Genomic DNA, 20,094 nt, shown 5'->3' on the forward strand with positions numbered 1-20,094 from the left:
TGGTATTGATTGTTAAGTTTAGATATTGTTTGGGATTGTTGAGTTTAGACATTAGGTTGGAGGTGGTTTAGTTAGGGTCAGGATAATAATCGAGGTTAAAGAAGTATAACAAAAGAAGGGTCTGTAATAGTTGCCTATGATACTACACAGACAGGTTTATTACGCATTTGAGAAATGTTATCATTGAGCAATCCAAATCATTTCCCTCTGTTAAGAATCTCCCTAACCCCTCAGAGTCTACCGACAAACAGGTAGCCAGACAGCCAGAGAGCCAGACAGCCAGACAGACAGACGGACAGATGGACAGAGAGGATGACAGCCAGCCAGCCAGCCAGCCAGCCATTCAGCCAGCCAGCCAGCCAGCCAGCCAGCCAGCCAGCCAGCCAGCCAGCCAGCCAGCCAGCCAGCCAGCCAGCCAGCCAGCCATTCAGCCAGCCAGCCAGCCAGCCAGCCAGCCAGCCAGCCAGCCAGCCAGTCAGCCAGCCAGCCTGTTCCTTTTGTTTGGCATAGCAAACTGTGACCTAATGGCTGAATGAATTTCAGGATTGGATTATTGAGTCAGAGAAGAATAGGCTAACTTTATTATAAACTAGTAATGAAATTACTTTCCTGTCCCAGGAACAAGATTGTCTGGAGTCTACAAAAGACAATTATTTTATTATTTGAATGCTCAAATGATGAGGCTGTTCCAATATGAGCTACATCCTTAATGTGTATTAACACCACTGTAACACCAGCTCAGTTTACGAGTGGTTCGAACCAACACCCGCAAGTAAACACGTTCTCATAGTTACGACTTGATGTTATGTATCACATCACTTCCTTAAAGGGCCCCCTATTTCACCACCAGGTGTGAGTGTGATAAGCCACTACCAGCCGTTCTACAATCCAGGCCTGTGACAGGGTGGCAAGTGGGCGTGTCCCACTAGAGCAATCTACCGGCCAACCCAGGTGACTGAAGCAAACTGGTTGATGTATACACCATGCCTCTAGGTGTGGATGCTCCCACTGGTGACGTCACCAGGCAACAGGGCAGGGCAGAGTTCACATAGCCTCACATAAAACAGTAACATTATCATTGTAAACACATACGCATACTCACACACGCACACACACACACACACACACACACACACACACACACACACACACACACACACACACACACACACACACACACACACACACACACACACACACACACACACACACACACACTATGTACATGTTACCTATACATTTTTGCTTATTAAGTATTTGAAAGGCTTTTTCTTTTTCTATTTGGACCGAATCCAAAATATGTCACATGAGTAAAGATGAACGGTTACATTAACATTCAAATCACATAGACATGTGTCGACAAGGCATGCGTTGCCTAAAGGGAATATTGCAATATGATTAAAATAAAATAAACCTAGCTGACACACTTCTACTTCAACTTTTATCATTATCAAACTACTATAGCTTGTGTAGTCTCTGACATTCCGGCGCTAGGACGGGATAATCAGGGCAAGTTGCGTCTGGTTCTCTATAGTGCCTTTTTTCTTAGTTTTTTTCTTGACAACTGAACCTGTAGTCGTTTCAGTTTCAACCTGCATGCCTGCCCTGCCCCCCGTCTCGCCTCTCAGCTAGTGGGGCTGTTTGTACTGCCTCCGCAGCCGTAGGGGAGGAGCATGCACCGGGGAGCAGGACTGGCAGGACCGGTTCCAGAGGCTCCGGTCCTGCGCTGACTGTGTGTGAGTAAGTGCACTCCATTCACAGGTAGACCGTGTTAAGACTGTTTCGGGACTGTAGAATGGTGGTTGTATGTCCTATCTTAACATTGGAAGCTATCGAGAAAGATTTCGTTTTTGATTGATTTATATTTTCTGTCGCCAAAGGGGCGTTGTCAAGCGAACAGTACAGGTGAGTTGAGTGTTTCTGTCGAGGCTTTTTACATGTGTGGCGAATCCTCTCAGCCCTGCATCTCAATCCACTGCTCCCAGTGAAACCTGCTTTGGTATTTTAAGCATCTATCACCTTAAGTATGAATGAATAAGAACTGTATTAACACTATAATTTCAAATGGTAATTTGAAATTTGATTTATTATCACTCTTAAATAATCTACACAGATGATTGCATATTGATAGATTATATTGGTTGGGGGCTGACATTGTTTTGTATACTGGTGGTATCACCTTAAATATCACTTCACACATTCGCTGAGACACGCTTGTCAGAGAGCTTTGGAATGTCAACCATTTCTCCTTTCTTCGTTTATCTGTATATCTACATCCAAGAATATGCAATACAATACAATTACAATAAATTCACGTGTTATCTCTGTCTGAGGAAACAGCAGTAGGCCGCAGAGTATAAATGCAAAGCAATGGTATTAACACTAATGATACTACTACTACTAATAATAATAATGTTATTAATAATAATAATAATAATAATAATAATAATACAAATAATTATAATATCAACAAAAATAATGCAATAATAACGCCAAATAAAACCAAAAAATCGGGTAAGACATATATGCTATATCCATAAAAATTACTAATACATGGCTTAGTAATAATGCTGCTAAACTTGACTATTGCTTATCTCCAGTCTCAAAATTTAAACATTCCAGTCACGAGGACGTATGACGTTATAGATAGTGTATGACGTTATAGACAGGTACACTCACCTTGAAACACCCTACCTTAGTCCAGACATAATGAAATAGCTTGGTTTCCCTCTCCTTTGTTGTCCATGCGATAAACTCGGTAATGATTTACTTTCCTCCGATTGTAGTTTTCCAGGCTATTGTTTATCAGTGTTGTTTAATGATTTAACTCCTTGTGGTATGTGCTTCACACTGTACGTGCTTCCCTTCTATACAATTTTTGTTCATTAATTAATTGCTACATAAGTGTTCAAACATACAGATAACACAGACACAACATTAATAGTTTGTTTTAAGAACATACATTATAGTCACAACATTTCCTATTGTTATACCACTGCAATGTACTTACCTTTTACAAAGCGTTAAAAAATAAAATCCTTAATTACCAATTCAATTTCTGTGTGAGAGGCAGGGACTCATTTTTTTTTTACAAATCACCCTTGCCGTTACAATCACGTTGCATGGCGTTGACCCTCATCAATCAAGGGATGAAAAGTGGTCTGAATAACAGTGCTCTCTAAGCGGTACCAGATGGGTGACTCTATTTTTCCTCCTCTGTGACAGAAGTTCATCAGGGCAGGGTAGGGTTGTGGTTTGACTTGCAGATTCCCAGTGTTTGCAGACTAGCTGAGTGAACGCCAGAGCAAGATGATATCTATCTGCTACCTTCTCCTTAATGCCCTGTCTCTGTATTCACTGTCTAACCCCTACCTGCTCCTTAATGACCTGTCTCTGTATTCACTGTCTAACCCCTACCTGCTCCTTAATGACCTGTCTCTGTATTCACTGTCTAACCCCTCCCTTCTCCTTAATGACCTGTCTCTGTATTCACTGTCTAACCCCTACCTGCTCCTTAATGACCTGTCTCTGTATTCACTGTCTAACCCCTACCTGCTCCTTAATGACCTGTCTCTGTATTCATTGTCCATCCCCTACCTGCTCCTTAATGACCTGTCTCTGTAATAATAATAATAATAATAATAATAATAATAATAAACTTTATTTATATAGCACTTTTCAAAACACAGTTACAAAGTGCTGAACAATAAAAACACAATTAAAACAAAGAGCATAAAATACATGTGATTTTCAGAAAGAAGACAGGATAAAAACAAAGGCAGGCTCAAATGAAATCTGGAAAAGCTCTCCGGTAAAAGTGGGTTTTGAGGAAAGATTTAAAAATGGGCAGTGACTCAGTCAACCTCATTTCCTCAGGCAAGTCATTCCAGAGCTTCGATGCCCGTATGGGGAAAGCTCTGTCCCCTTTAGTTATGAGCCTGGACACTGGGAGGAACTGATGTCTACTTCCTGAGGACCTCAGACTACGAGACGGCACATAGGGGACTAAAAGCTCTGAAATATATGCTGGGGCCAAGTCATGTAGAGCCTTAAAAGTAATTAATAAAATCTTAAAATCAATCCTAAAACAAACGGGAAGCCAATGTAGAGACGCTAGGACAGGTGTGATATGGTCATATTTTCTAGATCTTGTTAAAAGCCTGGCAGCTGAGTTTTGGACCGACTTCGGTCTGTAGCCGTTTGAGTGTTTTCTGGCTCAAGCAGGTAAAAAGGCTGTTACAATAATCAAGTCGTGAGGAGATGAAAGAATGTAACAAAGTTTCAGCGCCACTGATTTTTAAAATTGATCGAATTTTAGAAATATTGCGGAGTTGGTAAAAACAAGATTGTACAATCTTGGTGATGTGTTGCTCAAAACATAAATTACTGTCAAAGAGGACTCCAAGGCTTCTTGCAACAGGTTTGATGAGTTTTCACAGGTCTCCAGTAGACAGCATTATTTGTTCGGATAGTTGCCGGGGGCCAATGACCAGGATTTAGTTTTTTCTGTAATTAAGCTCCAGAAAATGTAGTGCCATCCAGCTTTAATGTCATTCAGGAATTCATGAAGTGCGCTTAGCATATGTGGGTCGTTGGGCTTGATGGGTAGGTACAATTGAGAATCATCAGCATAAAAATGAAAGGAAATGCCATGTCTCCTGATGACCTCACCTAGTGGAAGCATATATATAGAGAACAGAATAGGTCCAAGTATTGACCCTTGCGGTACTCCATACCTAATATTAGAAATGGATGAGGAGTAGTTCTTAATGGAGACACGGCACATCCGATTAGATAAATAAGACGAAAACCAACCTAAGGAAGTGCCGGATAAGCCGACCCAGTCCCTTAGTCTATTTAAAAGTGTTTCATGGTCTACGGTGTCAAACGCTGCGGCTGAGTCCAGCAGAACAAGAACAGACCCCATGCCTGCGTCCAAATTTATTAAAAGGTCATTTGTGACTCTCAACAAGGCGGTCTCTGTGCTATGGTACTTACGAAAGTATGATTGGAATTTTTCAAAGACACTATTGTTTACCATTACTGCCAGCAGCTGCTCAGAGACTTTTTGTTCCCAGGATTTTAGGGATAAAAGGTAACTTTGAAATCAGGCGAAAGCTATCGAGGATAGTGGGATAAAGTCCAGGTTTTTTGAGGACTGGTTGAATGCAGGCAGTTTTAAAATAATCAGGGACACAGCCAGCAGATAGTGAACTATTTAAGATGGTCAATAAGTGGGGCCCAATACACTCCTTGATTTCAATTAAAAACTTGGTGGGCATAATATCTAGTGGGCTAGAAGATACTCTCATATTAGAAATTATTTTCAGGAGTTCAGGCAGGGAAATAGGAGTAAAAATACCGAGAGTGTACCAGTAGGGTGGGCTGACGTCCGTGAAGCTGGGGTTTGTTCTGATACTAAGTCTAATATTTTCCACTTTCCCCCAATTTTCCCTCACTGTCTATCCCCTACCTGCTTCTCAAGGACCTGACTCTGTATTCACTGTCTAACCCCTACCTGCTTCCTAATGAACTTCCTCTGTATTTACTGTCCCCCTACCTGCTCTTAATGACCTTCCACTGTATTCACTGTCTAACCCCTAGCGTTTGCTAGATGACTAGCTTCGCTTTCTAGCTCCATCAGAGAGATAGTCATTAACACAGTCATGGTTAGGAGTTGGATTCCCTCTTGGGCTTCCCATGATTATAATGTATGCATTCATGCTATTGTAAGATGCTGTAGATGAAAGCCAATTGCATATATTTCTACCAAAGTTAATATTGTGAGTTATTGGAATATATGTTGGCAGGTGGTAGGGTGATTTAGTTTGGACTTTTCAAACAACTTTGTCTGTTCTATGTGCTCTAACGACGACTTATCGGCAGAAGTCTTAGGAAAAGTTACTTTTTATTTTGGTATACGATAATTTGGACTACTAGACCCATGAAAATATTATTTCTATCAGTGGGTCGAAATTTATCATCTTGTATCGAGACAGATAAAAGTGGATAAAAGAAAAATCCTGGACGCAATCCAATTTGGACTCATTAAATCTCAGCAAGCATGACATGCTGTCATAGAGTTTCCACTAAAATAAACAGTTATCTCCCCTATGACCCCCAAGTTTGGGAGTTTAGGACAGGCTCAGCCGGGTTACAAACTGTCCATTCTGGAATGTTCCCTCCTCAGGGTGCAGAATGGATGATACCAAGAGGACAGGGAAAGGGGGGTGGAGAGGGGGAGATGATTGCCTTTCAGAAGGCCTTGGTCGTTCTCCCTCAGGAAGACAAGGACAGAGGTCAGCCCCATGATGAGGGAGTCTATATAAGGCAGACACCATATCCCCCTTGCTAACCGTCTTCTTCCGGACTGTTCCGCAGACCTTTCCGCTGGCTGCACCATGTTCTCCTCCTCCACGCCCTACAAGAACCAGAGCTACGACAAGCTGAAGAGGAGTTGCCTCGAGGACAAATCCCTGTTCGAGGACCCAGAGTTCCCCACCACCGACAAGTCCTTGTTCTTCCGGAAACCCCTGCCCGGTCGGGTGGAGTGGAAGAGGCCCGGGGTGAGTGTGGTGGCAGGGCGAGGAGATATGGCGGGGAGTGACAGAGTAGTGTCTATTAGTTGGGGTGTTTGACTCCCAAAGGGTTCTAGGTTTGAAGCCCCAGTTTAAGAAGGCTACCTGTGGGCATCCTGGAGCAGGATGCTCTGGACCCTACCTGCTCATTAAAATGTGCAAATAAATAATGTTACTTTTTTTGGATGAAAGTCTCTGCTAAAGAGTAAATATAGAACTAAAATATATATATATATATATATAATATTTAAATTATAAGTATACACCATTTACTGGAAGTATCCCCGCCTAATAAGGTTAGTGACTCAAGCTAATCCTTAGTCTTTATTGTTTGGATCATTGTAAGGCCTTATCTTCTCATCATAAATCATTCAGACAGTGGCTGGGAGAAACATTTTTCATGAAAATACAATACTCCTGCCAATAAGAAACAAAATTTCTGTCTGAGAGCTGTCTGGGAGCTAAAATATTGTGAATGTTACTCCCGAGGTATTTCCATTTTAGCCTGAAGGCCGGGTCACACATTTGTTGGCAGTTGCAATGAGTAAGGATAGGTTGTTTATTGTTCCCTGGAGTAATTAAGAAATTCAATCCCCTCAAAGTGATAGTGACAACGCTAGCCTGACCTGTTAGACATCACTGCTGTTATGAAAAGTCGAATATAACCGGCTAGACCTTAGAAGAGAACACTTATCGTCACCCGCCTAGCCTACATCATTAAAGCTTGCAATATTTGTACATTTCAGCTATTACTCATTCACCTTCCCTATCAATCATAATCATACCATGCTTAAACCTTTTACTTTATTTTTATGAACCAACAAACAATGTTATTGAAACAATAAAAGATGGAACAGAATCTCTTGCTGCTTCTATATTAGGAGTACCTCCTGTTTTGATTCGTTCCATTACTTGTATATCACCTAAGTAACACAAACCTACAATCTTTCACTTCATGATGTTTGCGTTATGTGAGTCACCGTCTGGACCTTATTGACCTTCATGATGCTAACCTCCCAGGAGATCAGCAGCGAGCCTCACCTGTTCGTAGAAGGCATCAGCGCGCACGACCTGCACCAGGGCCTTGTGGGTAACTGCTGGTTCGTCGCAGCATGCTCCTGCCTGGCTCTGAAACCGCAGCTGTGGAAGAAGGTAGTATTCAGCCGCGGACCCGACCCGCGCTGTTGGCTTTTTTTTTTTTCGAGGACGTTAATTACACACAGGCTTAGACTTACTTAAGCTATGCAAAAAACTGATCTTGAGAAAGACTTTGGGTTGACTAGCCCCTAGCTCTACGTAGAACTGACAGTATTTGTGCTGCTTATATGCAATGTGCTACAGTTAGTGTTAATCCAATAGGACTAACTAGCCAGAAACTAGCTAAATGGGACCTAAAACTGTTCATGTGAACAGTTGGCCACATACTTGACCCCCGATATGTTGTGGGAAGCTTTATGTTGAACAAAAACAGAACTTGGGCTTCAGGTCAAATAGTAAGTTTGCTGTACTATTTGTGTGTGTGTGTGTGTGTGTGCGTGTGCGTGTGCGTGTGCGTGTGCGTGTGCGTGTGCGTGTGCGTGTGCGTGTGCGTGTGTGTGTGTGTGTGCACTTCCAGGTAATACCCGACCATGATGAGCAAGAGTGGGACCCCAAACGGCCCGAGAACTATGCCGGGATCTTCCACTTTCAGTTCTGGATCTTCGGGGAATGGCTGGACGTGGTGGTGGACGACAGACTGCCCACCATCAATGGGGAACTCATCTACTGCCACTCCAAACCCAACAACGAGTACTGGAGCGCACTGCTGGAGAAAGCCTACGCCAAGTCAGTGGCCTGTAGGCCTTCACTCAACTCCACAAACAGAAATATATAGGTTCAGGCTGTTGCATATTCTTGAAGAAAGTTGTCTAATCCCGGGTTGCTTTTTAACTGACTTTATTCGTTATAAAGTCGGCATGTTTCGGTATGGTAAACTATGAAGCTTAAGGGAGGGAATTGTATTTAACGCGTGTGAGAGGAAAATACCGTGATCTACTTCAAGCCCCCCGGGTTTAGGCCCGGGTGGCTTTCTGCGCCGTCTACCTATTGATCTCTGACGCTCTCCACCTCTAGTGCACAGGTAGAGACCGTCAAGTGGGCGTGGCCTAGTGGGCGTGGCCGGGGTGCCGTAATGGCTTCGGCTTCTTCATATATCAAAAGGTGGTGCTGCTATCTGTGGCTGGAGCAGCCTCCAATAAGGTCTTGCTCCCCTTGTGGCTATGTATAGTATTTATATGTTTGGTCCTGCTTCATTGGGTCTATGTGTGGGTAGCTTAGATTCTTAAAATACGTAACAAGGCAGACCACTCTGATGAAGAGTAAATATGTGTCAGCCAGGGACACACATTTGTATTGGGTGGTATGGCTCTGTTCTGAGAACATCCCCGCCCGTACGAACAGCATGAAGAAACCCCTCAGAGGAATAAAGAACTGAAAGCAACATGATATGACATCAAGCCAATCTGTTAATAAAACTTGATCACAGTTCCAATTGCTAAACAGGCTGTATTATGTTACTCCCCCAACCTTAGCCCCTCAAGTCCCTGATGGCCTAGTGTGAGTGAGTGCACCCTAAGAGTGCACTCACTCACACTAGGCCATTAATCTCAGGGAAGAAACCTTGGGAAGGAACCCAGAAAGAGGGATCTCTCCTCAATGGACGGCCAGGAGGGCAGTCGGTGCCATATTGGGTAGAAGGGTAGCATAACAAGCAAATTGTTTTTAAATAAGGATTTAACTTGTAGCAGTCAGCGGGATATCATGGTTAGAGCGTTTTAAATGTACATAACTTTACAACTTTATCTTAAAGTATTGTGATCAATGCGCGACTGACGATATGGTTGAGTTCAGCTCCTTAATTTACATTTACATTCAAGGGATTTTGCTTACGCTTTTATCCAAACCGACTAGCAACCATTCCTTCACCGTTCACACACCGACGGCGGAGTCGACCCCTCTGGGCAACAGCCAGCTGGTCAGGAGCATTGAGGGTGAGGTGTCTTGCTCAGGGACACCTCGACACTCCGGTTACCAGCCAACCCGCTCTACCTCCTGAGCTACTGCCTCTCTTCAGTTCCCCTCTGTGACCCTTCTCCCGTGTGTCTCCAGGCTGTCCGGGTGCTATGAGTCCCTGGAAGGCGGGAACACGGGGGACGCCATCGTGGACTTCAGCGGCGCCGTGGCGGAGAGCATTAGCCTGGAGAAGGAGGCCTTCTACAAGGAGCCGGAGAAGGAGGCAAATCTTTTTGAGGACCTGCTCAAGGTGTTCGAACGGGGAGGCCTCATCAGCTGCTCTATCAAGGTCTGTTCTGCTGGCAAACCGTCAGCCCATCGGTTCTGGAGTCGGTAGAGGGGTTGGTCGATTAGTTGATTGGTCGACTGACTCATCTATCGAGGGCCGATCGGTTGGTAATCAGGCGGTTGATTGATCAATAACTTGCTTACCATTTTCATTATTATGAGGCTTTTTCAACTAAATGAGAAATCCAAAATATAATTAATTAAACTGTTAAGGGCATTTCACGCTGTTTGACGTACTAGTGGGCCGGGCTTCGATTTTGACTTTACTAACTTTATCCAGGCGGGACCAAATGAAATCGAGCTGAAGATGGCCAACGGGCTGGTGAAGGGCCACGCCTACTCTGTGACGGCTGTGAAGAGGGTGCGATTGGGCCACGGGCTGGTCGCCTACTTCAAGAATGAGACCATCCCCCTGATCCGCATGAGGAACCCATGGGGCAAGATCGAGTGGAGGGGAGACTGGAGTGACAGGTGAGGTTGACCAATCCTGGAGAGAAGGGGGGCGGGGTCGATCAAATTTGATAGTATTGTTTTTAATTGTCTTGATTGTTGTCGGGTCTTGATTGGTTTAGTGAAAGTGAAAGATATTGATTAAATTGTTTCGGTTTGCATTTTATGGAAGAGGATTAGGGTTACATTTGATTTGATGTCATAATTCTGAGAATAAATTCTTCATAATTCTTATTCAGACTTTAAACTCATACAAAAAACTAAAATAAACAAAAAGTAACTTGCTTCCATCCAACTTCTTCGGTCAGTGTGCATTTCTAAGAAAGTAAAGGAAGTCAGAATTCTGACCTTAATCTCAGAACTCAAAAACAATGTGGCCCTTCCGTCAAATTTTGATGAGAACGTAAGTCATTAAAATGCTAAAGGCATCATAAAAACATTGCGAAAACAGAAAGCAACGTAGTTTCCGATTCTAATACTAATGTACTGACACAGAATCAATGTAATGGGCCTCAGTGTGACTTGAAACCATGATTTCGTGCTTTATAAATCATTATGATTGTTTGATTAATTTATCTTTTAGATATGGATGACTGACAAACTCTTATTTTGCCATGCAGCTCTGACCAGTGGAAGACGGTGGGGGACATGGAGCGAGCCAACCTGGGCATCACGGTGGAGGATGACGGAGAGTTCTGGTGCGCTCCCTCTACTTTGTATTTAAGACATGCTTTTATTTTGAAATGTACCAAGTAGGATACATTTGCCGACTCCCATCTGAAAGCTAGTGGGTTGGATCCTCAGTGTCCCCTGTATTCTTTTGTAGGTATCCTAGAGCAAGTTTCTCTAACCCTTACCTGCTCCTTAATCACATGTATCTGAATAATTTAATAGTTAAATATTATTAAATCCAAAGGAAATGGGAAGTATGGTCTAATAACTACATTTGTGATTGCACTTTCAATAAACTGCTTTGGTCAGGGATTATGAGGGATTATTGTTCTTCATACCATGCTCGTTCATTGTTTATGATTGGTCTGTGGTTGTGATCTGAAGTAGTTTGTTATGATTCATTAGTGATTGTTATTCAGTGAGCGGTTGTGATATGGAAGTAATTGTTGTATAGTTTTGGTCAGTGATGTGCTTATGTCAGTGAACTAATTCGGTCAGTGAATGTTATCCAATCAGTGATGTGATTTGTTTGGTAATTGTGATTGCTCAGAGGTTGTGAATCGGTCGGTGATTGTGATTGGGTCAGTGATTGTGATTGAGTCATTGATTGTGATTTGGTAAGTGATGTGATTGGGTCAGTGATTGTGATTGAGTCATTGATTGTGATTTGGTAAGTGATGTGATTGGGTCAGTGATTGTGATTCGGTCGGTCAGTGATTTTGATTCGGTCAGAGGTTGTGAATCGGTCAGAGGTTGTGATTCGGTCCGTGGTGGTGACTCGCTCAGTGCGGCGGTTCGTTCAGGTCGATCCTTGCAGACCAACCGGGTGTCTCCTGTGTGTTTCCTCACAACTACAGGATGGCCTTCACAGACTGGTGCAAGCACTTCTCGGAGTCCGACGTCTGCCGCCTCATCAACACCTCGGTGGTGAGCCTGCAAAAGACCTGGCACGAAGTGGTGTTTCACGGCAGCTGGACCAAGCACGCCGAGCCGCTGAGGAACCGCTGCGGCGGCTGCGCCAACCACAAAGCTACCTTCCTGCAGAACCCACAGGTGTGTGTGTGTGTGTGTGTATGTGTGTGCGTGTGCATGACTGCATGTACGAAGTGCACACATGAGAATCACGCAACTAGGCCAAAGCGTGAAATATCTAAATCGAATCCAGCTTGACTCATAGGGTTGTGTTTTTCTAACTGTATTTAAATGCGTTTGTCTTTCAGTACCTGTTTGACGTGACGAAGGAGGAGGACGAGGTTCTGATCTCCTTGCAGCAGAGGGACATGAAGATCCACCGACAGATCGGCCAGGGGGAGAACCTCTACGTGGGCTTCTGTGTGTTCAAGGTAGGGCCGCATGTTTATGTCTAATCCCCCCGCTGGGGAAACTTCACACGCCATTACAACAGAGAGATTGCCAAACGTGAAGCCTAACATGTGGTCGGGAAAGGTTGTGATATCGTGACAACTGCTCGCTACAACATTATAAGAAAATACTGCTAATCTATGTGCAAATAGGCAACCTCGCTATCTCTAACCAATCGCTGAGGTTCTTTCAGTGCTCTCATTCGTCCTCATCACGTTGTATCTCCTGGACAAAGAACAGGATTCTTTGCCTTAACATGAATCAGAGCAGAGGCTGTTCGCTTCAATCTGGAGTTGGGTGGTTTTAAAAAAAAAAACCTGTTGCAACTTATTATGTTCTAATATGAGCTGCGTCATAGAGGTGGGATTTCAGGGCTGGCCGCCTCATCAACGGAGGAGAATAAACACAAAACCGGCTATAGAAACAGTTATTGGGAGGATGTGGATGAGTCACTCACCCTTTTCATAGAAAATGGTAACATACATTTTCTAGGATGTAGAGTTGTTCGTTTATGCAGCTTTAAAGCAAGGAAACAAATGTATTTAGAAGGGTTCTTTTCGATACAATATAGTGTTGTTTGCTCATACACAAGCACAGTTATAAAGCTAAGTTATTAGTAAGTGAAAGAAAGCTGTAACATTTTAAATTGGACATGGAAAACAATGGATAATGGTCTAGACATGTTGGGACTAGTCCAGTCAAAGCGTGTAGAAAGTAATTTTAATAAACATCTCCAAAATAAGCATTTGAGTTCTACAATGTTTGTCTGGGCTTTGGGCCATTGGTCCAATATTCATCATAAATTGATTCAGGAGGGATGCATTTTGCTTTCTTCTCCCTGAAGACAGATGGATTTGGCAGCATTTCGTGTTCTCAAACTGTTTGCTGAACAAACACAGAGCACTGGCCGGTGTTTCGATCACACTTAGATGTAGCATGATCGTTTTTTTACCAGAAAAAGAAACCTCATAATTCAACCAGTTCCTAAGTTCTAAATGATTCTACACAAACCATTCCCTTGGCCCAGCATATTGTTTCAAGCTCAATAACGGCAGAAAGCAATACAGGTTTAAAAGGACTGCTCCTTTGAAATTAAAAACTGTTTGACCATCTTTATGACGAGACATGGATGTTTCCCCACATTATTATACCTTTATCTCTGAATCTCTTGAGATTTAACTTAGTACTTGGTACAGCTCAGAAAAAATAACATTCATTAAATGTTTGAGTGTGTATGCCAACCTGGATTACTTTTTCCAAATACTGTTTTGACCAGTGCTTATAAGATGTTAAAGTATCACAAGTATCAGTCAAATCAGTCATAATTCAAAACTGATTAAGCTGTAGAATAGATGTATATCAGCAGAAAGTTCCATTCAGAAAACCCACACAGACACACAGACACAAAGACACAGACACACAAACACACCCTTTGTTTTACATGCTAAATGTGGACTGTACCTTAATTTGGATCAATAGCATTACAATATGAACCCCTCTTTGTCAGGGAAGGTCTTTGGTTATTCTCTAAAACGACACCTCAATACAAACACAAGAACAGGCCATCTACAGTGTTCACAGGCTAAAAGGCCCACCAGGCCCCACGTGATGTCTTTGTTTTGAGATATGGGTTCCGATATGGGCATGGAGCTGGTTATGTTCAGTAACACCATGTGGGCTGTTATCAGCTCTGTAGGCGTTGTATGTGTGCTGCCAAGTCCAGTTAGTGGAGTTGGAAAAGCCGGGCAGTGTCCCTGTCTGTATGGGACCCTGCAAGAGATGTGAAATATCAACGTTGTCAAACATCCTGCTTCTGCACTGTCTCCGACGGAGCATAGGGCTTATCACAGTGCCACGACTGCCTGAGCATAGGACCATTGTAAATGTAGTTATTATGTTGGTAGGAAAGTCCCACAACGTTTCTCAAACGAGACTTGGCCAAGCAACGTATTCATAAGCCTAGGTTACAGTATATGGATGTTGATTCCCTCACTCAAGTCCTTAACATGTCCTGATTATGAGGTGGGAAAAATATAGATTACCTCTCCCTAGGAAACCTCATTCCTCCTCAGCCCTGGCACACCAAGTCTCTCTTTTTGTTTCTCACTTTTAGTATCTGTGAGTCAAATCGGACAAGTGTGAACAGATCACTCTAGCACACAGCCCTACAAGCACATGTTTCAACACGAAGGCCCCACCAAGCCAATTCATTTTAGTAAAAGAGGTTAGTTGTTGTGTTAGAGTTGTAATGGGGGTTCATATCTGGGGTGATGGTCAGAGGAAAGTTCCTCCACTGATTAGACTGGAGGCAAGAAGGTGAAAAGAGAGAGGAAAATAAATGGCACTGAGAGCTGTCTGCAGCTATTTCTGGCCAGAGAAAGAGAGAGAGAGAGAGAGAGAGAGAGAGAGAGAGAGAGAGAGAGAGAGAGAGAGAGAGAGAGAGAGAGAGAGAGAGAGAGAGAGAGAGAGAGAGAGAGAGAGAGAGAGAGAGAGAGAGATGTGCTGGTGTGGAAAAGGACTGGGTCAATATGAGGTCATAGGGCCAGAGACCAGACTCATATTTTACCTAAGACCACGTATAGAAGTGCCCCCCCAAATCAGATTTGGAAAGATCTGATTCAATATGCAATGTGTTTAGTTTGATTATAATTAGCAAGATCATATGTAGCCATAATCATGAAATGGATTTGGGTTGATCAAGCTTAAACACATTATATGGGCAACACAAGTCATCTCTCAACAGCATCGCAGTGGTGTTCCCCTTCCTGCCACTGGGGGGCACACTAAGCTGTATACAACTACGTTCACAACATGAATTCACCGCTGCCTGAATGCAACCCTAACCAGGATGTGTTGGACAATCCAATGTAGTTTCCAGGCTAAGGGAATTCGATTTTAAAAGCTTGAATGAAATTATTATTCTGGGTTTATGACATGATTATTATTTTGTTAAATAAATGAATATCGATTATTTAAATAATTTATACGATATGATGTTGACTCATTTAAGCACTGAAGCCAAATTGAGTCTTCAGAAAAAATTGTTTACACTTCCTCCCGAAGGACCCATTTTCCTCTTTCATCTTGACCCATATTGACTGTACAATCGCTTGTATTGTTCTTTTTCTCCCTCTTAAAAGGTGGAAGAGAACAGAAAATATCGCATGCATGACGTCCTCACACAGAAATGCGTGGAGACGTCCGCGTACATAAACGCGCGCACCGTGTTCATGCGCTGCATGCTCACCAGGGGGCGCTACGTCCTCTTCCCCACCACCTTTAAACCGCAGATTCTGGGCGAGTATATGATCCGCGTTTTCACAGACGTGGACGCGTTTTGCAGGTAAATGTGCACCAGGTGGCTGAACTAAAGGTCTCTAAAAGTCAATATATCCAATTGGCAATAGGCCTATGTGGTGTGAAATTAATGACTTCAAGATTGGGTTGACATTTAAATTATAGATGTAAGTTAACACACACTTCTGGTAAAGAATGAATGATATTTGACCATTACTACTGGTGAAAGGAGTTGGGTAGTGATGTAAATTATTTTAGTCTATGCTACTTCTAATGACATGTTTCAAGATAACACGAGTTATGAATTGTTTCTTCTCCACATAATGGACAACATCATATAAGGATTTATGATTTTGTAGATAAGTTAAAGACTACAAACATGACCACTTTGCCATTGCCGCTAAAGCCAAGACAGACCAAAGGTTTACCTGGGTAATTAGAACACGTAGGCATGGCTTATTTACCATTCTGCCCACTCGCAATATAAACTTTTTGTTTACCTGTGTTCGAGAGATGCTTCATGAACCATCTCCAGAACGCAAGCTTGTTTACCTTGTGTCTCTGTTAGAATAAACCACGTGTTTACATTTACCACTCTCCGAGTCATACCTAGCCCGAGACGACCATACCACAAAGGATATAAATAGTTTTTCATCAGTAGCTATCCAGGTTATCTCCAAGTCTATCTTGATGTTTAGATATATATAAATTCCCTTAAACCTGTACTTTGCCACTGCAGCCATCACTTGTTGTTCATTGAATAAGTCCCGCCCACCCAGGACTTGATGAATAAATAGTACTTGAATTAAAAAGTAGTTAATCCTGCCAATTATTCAGGACTTCACCTCCCCTTATTCACCCCTCAGCGTGTGCCTTGGCTGGAGCTTGATCACGGCAGCGTTCATGGTTCTCTGTGTTCCCCCCAGGGAGCTGACTGAGGACAAGCCCAGGACCCATTGCTGGAGTGCCTTCGTGGGCTACCCCCAGCTGGTCACCCACCTCTACGTGCACGCTGCCGAGGGCCTGGAGAACCAGGACAACCCCGGAGGTCAGGGCTCCTTCTGGAGATCCTCTCTGTCACAGTGCATGCATTGGGAGTTAGACCAGTGTTTCCCAGCCTTTGGGGGCGGGCCCCACACATGCAGATTGCTGACTTATTATAAGCACTAGATATTTGAAGATACATTTTTGGGTAAAATAGATGAAAAAAAAAGTAGTTTGAAGGTCCTAAAGATTGTTTTTATACGAACAGACCGTATGAGTCGTAGCCATTAGCTAACCACGCCAAACCATTTTCACTGGTCACAACGATATTACTGACATACGCTGATTAAAACAATAATGATAAAACAACATTGCGTCTGGGATAAGATGCAAGTTTTGGTCGCAAGACTTTTCTGACCTAAAACACAAGGTCACAAGCCTGAACCGGGAACCAATGGTCTACGTCGGTGTTGTCTCCTCACCTCATTCTTATTTTTTAGCACGGTTCTGTTCAGTAAGGCTCAGTCTGTGGGTACTTTCTGTGTAGGAGCCGACCCCTACGTCATCATCTACTGTGAGGGCCAATCTGTGAAGTCGGTCATCCGCAAGGACACGCTGGAACCAGAGTTTGAGACCTTGGCCATCTTCTACCGGAAGAAACCAAGGAAACACCTCACTATACAGGTGAGATGGTGGAAACTCCTCACTATACAGGTGAGATGGTGGAAACACCTCACCTACAGGTGAGATGGTGGAAACTCCTCACTATACAGGTGAGATGGTGGAAACACCTCACTATACAGGTGAGATGGTGGAAACACCTCACTATACAGGTGAGATGGTGGAAACACCTCACTATACAGGTAAGATGGTGGAAACACCTCACTGTACAGGTAAGATGGTGGAAACACCTCACTGTACAGGTAAGATGGTGGAAACACCTCACTGTACAGGTGAGATGGTGGAAACACCTCACTGTACAGGTAAGATGGTGGAAACACCTCACTGTACAGGTGAGATGGTGGAAACACCTCACTGTACAGGTGAGATGGTGGAAACTCCTCACTATACAGGTGAGATGGGGTTGGGCTGGGCGTAGTAGTGGGTGGGGTGGTTGGCTCCCAGCTGAAAGCTACTGGGTTAGAGTAGGCCTCCTACATCAAGATGCCATAACTCCTTCATGCTCCTTTAAATCCTTTAAAGCTGAATCGGTAGTTCACTGCTAATTTAGTATATCGTAAATAAGATGACATTTCTCTCTTAGCTGTTGGGCTAGGTCCCAATAGGTCCCAATGAAGATTGATTGCATTCTTATGCCTTTGTATCATGATTCTCAGCTGTCTGTTGAATCTATTTTGGTTGGAAAACCCATTTGCCTTATTGGCATCATCAAATGTTGATTAATGGTGTTTGCTAATACAAACGGTACAAATGGTTGGGATTGGAATGATCTAATGAATCATCCGTAACAGATTGTCACACCTTATCAGAGCCCGAAAAAAGTGTTGGTTCTCCCCCTGGCTGTGAAGGTGTGGAACAGCAACCCGGTGCAGGATGAGTTCATGGGCCAGGTGGTCCTAGCGGGCGGGGTCAAGGACACCACAGAGCCCCAAAGGCTCAGGCTGAGGAAGAGGGGCGGTCGCATGGCCGACGAGATGCCCGGCACCATCAGCCTGCGCATCGTCACCTCCACCCAGCTCCTCGACATGTAACCACGGCAACCGCCGATGCCCCAGCCCAATCGGATCGCCTCATGATCGTGACAGGGATGTTAAGTGGGGGTTTGAGAGTGTGTTTAAGGAGAGAGAAAGCAGTTTACAGCAGAATGTAAAAGCCAGGTACAGTGCTGGACTGAATAGGGTGTTCAAACGAATGGTCTCTGATGTTGTTCTGAAGTCCACAGCCACTTACACCGAAAAAGTCTGTGCTGTAATAGCGTTACACAACGCGTTTACCAAAGTCGTGATTAAAGAGGAACAAAGAAACGAATGTTAAACCCCACGGGATGTTTCTGATTAGCTCACACATATGTGCCCTGTTTGCATAGTGAGTATATATATAAATTGAATATGACTATTATGGGTAGCCGTCTAGAGCTAGCTCTCTGACGGTGAGACAGCCATTGAATGTGTAGCAGTTTGACCAAAGGGCTCCTTCTGGATTAGTTGTTTTGTAATACATTTTACAAAAGTAGGCAATAAGCTGAACTAACTAACAACCTGAATGTCTTTACATCAATATTACCAGACAAAGATTAATAACCATAGATATTGCTCATACTCATACACTATATGCCTATTCAATAACATATCAAGCTGTTTGTAACTGACTATGATAATGCCAAAGTATATGCATACTTTATTATGTATCACTGTCTATGGCAAAACACAAACGTCTTTAATAGAATGTGAATAAAGCCAATGTTTTCTATCCATTGTACCGTAGCTGCCTTTTTTCCCAAATTAGAATAAAAATTCCTGAAAACCAAGAAGCCCAATAACCACACCAGCCTACACAGGATAGCCAACAAGTAACACTTTTCCTCTTTTTTATTTCGGTCCAGTCCCAAACTGCAATATTTTGTTTGATTTACACTCAAGACACAGTCATGCACAATTCAAAGTTCAAAAAGTCTATTGCTTCAACCACAATTAAAAATAGTTTATCCAAAACCCCACTTTCCCGCCGTTTTCTTCTTAAAGGGGAGGGGGAAAGGCCTGCTGAACAAAGCCGATGAATCAGCAGTTTTAACAAAGCTAGACAATATCCGAGTAGTAATGATAATAATAATAATAATAATTTAAAAAGAAACATTTTTTTTGTTTTGTTTTCGTTGCGTTCTCTTGATACACATTAATAGAGGAGTCGTCACACCACGTGTACTGGTTCACACATTCAGAAGATAGGAATGTACAGGCGTCACCACGGTAACCAGATGCACAAGTCAGTCGGCCCGATTAAAGTTCATCCTTTGTGCTCATCGTTGAGAGCTGTACATGGGCAGAGGGTCCAGATGTCCCAAGACAAGCTACGTAGCATGTAGCTCTCTGTTGGGCAGACTTCACCCGCCGCTAGCATAGATACACATATGCAATCGCTCCCAGGGGAAAGGGGACTCCCAGGGGACCGCGTGACGAAACAATGAACGCGTTCGCCTGCTCCATCCCGACGAATCAAGTCCGAAAATCAAAGTTTATGATTCAGACGAGAAGAGACGGCTCGTGCCTCCTTTCCTTTCCTTCTTTTTTTCAGTTTCCAGGGTGCAAAACATTGAAAGATACATACCATATAGCAACCTGAATATTGTCAATTTAAGTTACATAATTCTGAAAAAAAGGGATTTCCCTTGTCATATTTACATACATACATACATATCCTAACAATCTTTACCCTATTGGAAGATGAAATATAA

General features: G+C 43.2%; 1 protein-coding gene across 3 annotated transcripts; it reads left to right on the plus strand.

The window, feature by feature from the left end:
* The first annotated feature begins 1,645 nt into the window (after positions 1-1,645).
* On the plus strand, positions 1,646-19,464 carry LOC130385734 (calpain-5-like). Of its 3 annotated transcripts, none has more exons than XM_056594399.1 (13): positions 1,646-1,736; positions 6,382-6,566; positions 7,599-7,730; positions 8,194-8,402; positions 9,726-9,918; positions 10,198-10,388; positions 10,988-11,065; positions 11,897-12,092; positions 12,260-12,382; positions 15,542-15,744; positions 16,625-16,746; positions 17,230-17,366; positions 18,212-19,464. In XM_056594399.1, the coding sequence occupies exons 2-13, from the start codon at positions 6,402-6,404 to the stop codon at positions 18,392-18,394; spliced, it is 1,932 nt and encodes a 643-aa protein (XP_056450374.1). In that variant the 5' UTR covers positions 1,646-1,736; positions 6,382-6,401; the 3' UTR covers positions 18,395-19,464. The 3 variants fall into 3 exon arrangements, with proteins under 3 accessions (XP_056450374.1, XP_056450375.1, XP_056450373.1); XM_056594400.1 differs by having other exon boundaries at positions 1,651-1,740; XM_056594398.1 differs by having other exon boundaries at positions 1,658-1,905.
* The last annotated feature ends 630 nt before the right edge of the window (positions 19,465-20,094 follow it).

This window comes from Gadus chalcogrammus, chromosome 7 (genome assembly GCF_026213295.1).
Source record: "Gadus chalcogrammus isolate NIFS_2021 chromosome 7, NIFS_Gcha_1.0, whole genome shotgun sequence".
Classification (NCBI taxonomy): domain Eukaryota; kingdom Metazoa; phylum Chordata; class Actinopteri; order Gadiformes; family Gadidae; genus Gadus; species Gadus chalcogrammus.